The sequence below is a fragment of the Scylla paramamosain genome, chromosome 25 (genome assembly GCF_035594125.1).
Source record: "Scylla paramamosain isolate STU-SP2022 chromosome 25, ASM3559412v1, whole genome shotgun sequence".
Taxonomy (NCBI): domain Eukaryota; kingdom Metazoa; phylum Arthropoda; class Malacostraca; order Decapoda; family Portunidae; genus Scylla; species Scylla paramamosain.
The window spans coordinates 18,810,893-18,816,607 of NC_087175.1; the positions used below are offsets into that span (position 1 = coordinate 18,810,893).

Below are 5,715 nucleotides of genomic sequence, written 5' to 3' on the forward strand. Positions count from 1 at the left end.
ACGAGTACTGTCTATCTGTTTACCTATCTATCTAACTACTCGTATTTTATCTAGCTATAGATCTATCTTTTTATCTATCTATCTATATATCCATCTATCTATCTATTTGGCTGTCTATCTATCAGAGAGAGAGAGAGAGAGAGAGAGAGAGAGAGAGAGAGAGAGAGAGAGAGAGAGAGAGAGAGAGAGAGAGAGAGAGAGAGAGAGAGAGAGAGAGAGAGAGAGAGAGAGAGAGAGAGAGAGTGTTAAAAATAGTCGAGGAGGGCACAACAACCCCGCCAGTGTTCCCTTCGTTCAAGTTCTTGCTACTTGCCTTTCATAACAATACTAAGACGTTGGTGGGTGAACGCTGAAAACTATGGAGTGATCATCAAGTGTGGCAGACTGAAAAGACACACAGTGCCTGGTTCATGGTTGAGATTATATAGAGAATTTTCAAGCAAGTGTAACAGATCAAAGAACGTGTTTATATTTTCCACCTTTATTCATGTATTCTTTATTTACTTTATCTACTTGTTTTTTTTTTTTTTTTTTTTTTTTTTTTTTTTTTGGGCTGAGACTATACGGACAAATTCTGATGTGTAAACTCTTCCCCTGCGATATGCAACAGTTTTCGACACTGAAAACAATGCATGAAATCTTTGCATGAATTTCTAGTCAGTATAATGTTTAGAGGAGGCTGTAGAACAAGATGAAATGTCTCCGAGTGGCTGATGGCTAAGAAGAGATATGTTAAATAGTAGTGAAAGTATTATAACAAACAGAATAAAACTATCACATTCTTTCTCTCATCTTCTTACAAGGGAATAAAAACCAATGCTTATATTCACTCTATTCTTTTATTGCCTCATTAAATACAATTATTCAGGAAGCCTTCAAGCGGAAGTGCATTGTGTTTAGGCGTACCCGGTGACTGGCTGGTAGGAGGTGGCTGGCTTGTGGGCGGGGTTATAGGCGGGGTACTGCGCCTCCCCCTGGTAGGTCACATCCGCCAGGAAACCAGAGTCGCCACTGACGGTGTACTTCACTTCCTGGAGGCGAGTGTCGGGCAGCTGTACGTAGTAGGAGCCCTGGGTGTCGTAGCCGTCGCGGGACTCCTGGTGGCCGAAGTCGTTACCCTGGTAGTCCTTCACGGCGTAGTCGAAGTTATAGCTCGGGGCGGTGTCCTGTGAGGCGAGGGTATGAGGGTTTGGGTACCGAGGAGGTGTAGGGGCATGGGTACTGGTGGTGTGAGGATATGGGTACTGAGGTGTGAGGGCATGGGTACTGAGGTGTGAGGGCATGGGTACTGAGGTGTGAGGGCATGGGTACTGAGGTGTGAGGACAGTCGCCTTAGGATAAACCCATCACTACTCTTCAGTGTATCGTTCCTTAATCACAATCCACTTTGAGATCTTTTTTTATTCCGCAGCATTTTTTAAGCATTTTACTGGTTAGAAATTGGAGAATTTATACATTTAATCAACTTTTTTCTTTCTCTTTGATGTTTCTGGTGTTTAACATTTTGCACAATGTTTTTGGTGTCAGCTGGTGCATGAAAGGCTTAAAATATTTAGGAGTGCCAGAGGAGGAGGAGGAAACGAAAGAAAAAAAAAGCAGTAGTAGTAGAGAAGTCAAGAGAAGGAGATCAGAGAGAGTAATGGTGGGTAAGGAAGAGGAGGATCAGCATCACACAGGGAGGGTTAGACACGTGGCGCTCACCAGGGGCACAGGATGCACGGATCCTGGCACGCCGTAAAGCTGCGCGGGGCCTTCAGGGCGGGCCAGGGCAACGGCGGCCGCCACGCACACTACGAGAATCTGTGTGCGAGGGTGAGGCAAGGAGGTTTAACAAAGATCTTTATTACACCTTGGGATGAGGAGGAGCTGAAGCGAGTGATAACCTGGGATTGTTGTCAAATTCTCAAAGGTTTCATTGCCTTGTCTCGACGTTTAAACAGGTTGAAGTTATTAGGATCTTCAGGTGTCAACATGATTCTAGTAATTTAACAAGTACTCTGTATCATCAATGGGGGAAAACATCCATAAGAACCTGACTAATTATTTCTGTCTTTTGAAAATGGCGCTGATGAGAACAAAGCGCTTCTAAATCCGAGTATTAGAGGAATAATTCATGTGTATTCTTCACTTGCATGGGAAGTGAGCGACTCAATATTTCGCTCAAGACAAGTCCTGGATAAATACAACAACGTTCTATTGTCAGCCCGCTAGAATTTTGATTTTGAAAGTCAATATATCAGAACTCCTTAATATTTTTTTCTCTACATCCCAAGGGAGAGACGCAGCGTATGTGCCACGAAGGATGACTCTCCCTCCACTAGTACAAGGACCGTGGATCCCTGACACAAACCTAGAGAGAATTCCCAGTAAGTCTGACTGTACCTTGTAGGCCATGTCGCGTGAGGTTGCAGAAGGGAAGCAACTGATGCCCACACCTCGCCGCGGAGAAGCTTTATACTCGCCTCCAGCTGACTCACGTGCTGCAGAAATGTCTTTCCTTTTCTTTCCACAAATTCATCAGAAGCAAACAAGACAAAGGAGGGCAGGGTGAGTTGCAGCGCCGGGCGGGGCGGGGCTGGGAGGAGGGAAGGCACTCACGGTAAAGTCAACACGAGACATGCAATGCACTGGCGTCTCCAATCAGGGAAGTAAATGACGTAATCTTTGTGAACCACTTTTCTAGAAAACTTATGGAAGCTGCAATTGAGTGGATTTTTCATCTTTTTACCCCCTTGATCAACCGAAAATATGGATAAAAAGAAGGAGAAAATGGTGCTGAGGGCATTAGTGTAAATGATAAATATAAAAAGACAATTATCAGTATGACTAAAAAGTCAAAGCAGAAGCTAGTGAACGTAGTAATTTTATGTAAATAATTAAAGTAAGAAGATAGTATGGAAAAAAATAATTAGAGAAAGTGTGACTGAGTTTATTACTGTATAAAATTAAAATAATTATAATATATGTATAATGATCTGAGACATAACAAGATAAAAAGTAAATCACACAGGAATATGTTAATGATTGACGCACGGATTTATTACACACTAACATTAGCAAAGCACAGTAAAGCTACACTATCAGAATGAGATGACATAGCAGTGGTCCAGTGAGTATCCAGTCATGGATACTCACAAACTCGCGCTGTTATTTAGCCATGTGAGAGCACACGAACAAGTCAACCGTTAACTGGTCCAAATGTTTCTGTCATGACGTGCGGCAGGTCGTGTTTTATTCCTGTAAATACTATTGTACAAAGTCAGTCTCTCGATAATACTTGAACCAATCAGCAGGAGAAAGTAAGATCCAGAGTGACAGTGTTACCATGTTCTTGTCTTCTCAGGTAGCAAAACTGCTGATTTAGAGTGTGTGATATCAAGATGAGATTAAAGTATGTCATATTAAGAAAAGATAAGACAAGATAACATTTATTGTCCAATTGCATCCAACACAACCAGAGATTTTTTTTTGGTGTGGGCTCAGGAAGTAAACAGTATCACCATAAAAATGTAAATAAATATATATAGTGTGTAAAACTATGCAAATTATACTTTATCTAATATAAAAACAAACGAATAGAAATAGATCGTCATAGAAGTGTAATTAAATATATGTAGTGTATAAACCTATACGAATACACTTTGCCTAATATAGAAATAGGAGTATAAAAAGATTTTGTATTGCCAGTTCTTGGAGCATCGGTGATGGACTGCACTGCCATACAATCTAGGGACTCGGCACGTGTAATAGTGTGACTCGTTCCTTTCTCCAACGCCTTCAACTTCCCCAGTCACTGCTAAAGTAGTACAGTAACTGAACACAACCATTACAACATCCTGGAAGGCTTATGGTGACAACTTGGATTGAGTTGTAGCTTATAATGAAAGAGGATTGGTGAAAATAGGTAGGGAAGTTTCTCACAGGAACTGCCACGTGTCGGTCTGACGGCTTCTTGCAGCTTTCCTTATTTTCTTAACATTCTCCTTTCTGTAATGTTCATGGCACTTTTTTCTTTTTTCTCATTATTACCAAGCTTAAAATAGGTACAGCAGTGAAGGAAGATGAACAACTATCATTCTTCAAGGCAACGAGGCAGAAGCAGAAATCCTTAGAGGAAACCTGACCCAAGACTGAAAAAAAGATGAGTAACCTCGAAAATTCCTGTGAAACAATTGTTCTTCGACCTTCTTAGTGAATCATTCCGCCTCAGTCTGTTTCCCGTGGCATGTGAGGCCGCGGCTGTTTCCCGTCCCCACGCCCTTCACTCAGACCAACAGCACTCTGCCTTTCACGCCACCCACTCTTGCCCTCTCATGACAATTAGCGTCGTCGTAATGATCTTAGGCACACTTCAGACTAGTGATGCTTCTTGTTCTTGTGCTTCTTGATTCCGGTCGTGTTCTTTTTTTTTTTTTTTTTTGTTCTACGACAGCTACTACTTTTCTTGTTATTATTATTATTCATCTTTTTCTTTCTTCTTTGTCCTCCTCCTCGCCATTATCATCATCATCATCATCATCATCTACTACACAGGTTCCTATGTTCATAATATAGTCTAGGTCATCTTCACTAATCCCTCTCGTAAAAGGTTGCCCTCCACCTCGTCTCCACACACTCACACCTTTTTTCAATGCGTTTCTTATGCAGTCTTCCCACCTCTACCGCCCGCCTCGTTTTCTTCCTCCACCCTCAGTCATATATATAATTTTTCGCCCATCTCAGACTCAGGACATTCACAGGACAATTATCACGTATGGAGTAATGTTTGGCATATTCTGAGTTTTTTTTTTTCCTGTTCTTTGTGCTTCATTGAGGAAAAATATGGACCTGTTACCCTTTGCTCACTCCCATCCTCACTCCACTGACTTATTCCTGCCCACTCCTGTACACTCACGAAAGTTCACTCTAGTTTGCACCCACTCCAGACCACTCGCTCTCCACTCCCTCCCGCTCCTGCCATATCTCTCATGCACACCTCCCGTCCACTCCGTTCCTCCTATTGTCCTCTCAATCGTACTTACTCCCGTTTACTCACACACACTCCCGGCCACTCCCGCCCACTCAGCAGTCTCGTTCATCCCGCGACCCTCAGCCACACTCGTCTTGCTTGGAATGTGCAAACTTTCATCCCTATTTCCAGTGAACACCGTCATAATTTACACCTCATGACTCTGCACCTTTCCTGATCTGGCACGCGAAGAGGAAAACTTGACAGACTTATTACAGCTTTTTTTTTTTTTTTTTGTTTTTTTCCCTCGAATCGTCAGACAGTATTAGGGATCATGAGGTTAGCGGGAGTCCCTCATCTCTCCTGCTTCTCCTTCACCGCCTCCGTCACTGTCTCCAACACCGCCTCCTTCTCCGCCTACGTCACCTCTTCCTTCACAGTTTTTTTCTCCACAAATCAGATATATCGCTAACGTTCTCTTCAGTGCCGCCTTCACCGTCTCTTTCAATATGTCAAGATAGTATAGGGATTATTATTTCCTTCATCTCCTCTCGTCATCGGTTTCTCAATAAAGCAAATATCTGTTATAATGTTTCCTTCGCGTCTCCTTAATTTCCTTCCGAGTCTTTATTTCCTCCGTCAAAAAATTTAAATAGTAAGAGCCTCAATGGTTCCTTCAATATTTCCTTCACTACCTCCATCAACGCCTTAAACATATCCTTCACTCACTCTTTCCTTCATACAATCTTATGCAGCGCTCTTAAACA

At 42.3% G+C, this 5,715-nt stretch overlaps 1 protein-coding gene across 1 annotated transcript; it reads right to left on the reverse strand.

Annotated features, from left to right (window-relative positions):
• Window positions 1–820: 820 nt before the first annotated feature.
• Window positions 821–2,552, reverse strand: LOC135113285 (cuticle protein-like). Its single transcript, XM_064028498.1, has 3 exons — window positions 2,383–2,552; window positions 1,702–1,800; window positions 821–1,166 (listed from the first exon to the last, which is right to left on the reverse strand). The coding sequence occupies exons 1-3, from the start codon at window positions 2,392–2,394 to the stop codon at window positions 897–899; spliced, it is 381 nt and encodes a 126-aa protein (XP_063884568.1). The 5' UTR covers window positions 2,395–2,552; the 3' UTR covers window positions 821–896.
• Between the last annotated feature and the right edge of the window lie 3,163 nt (window positions 2,553–5,715).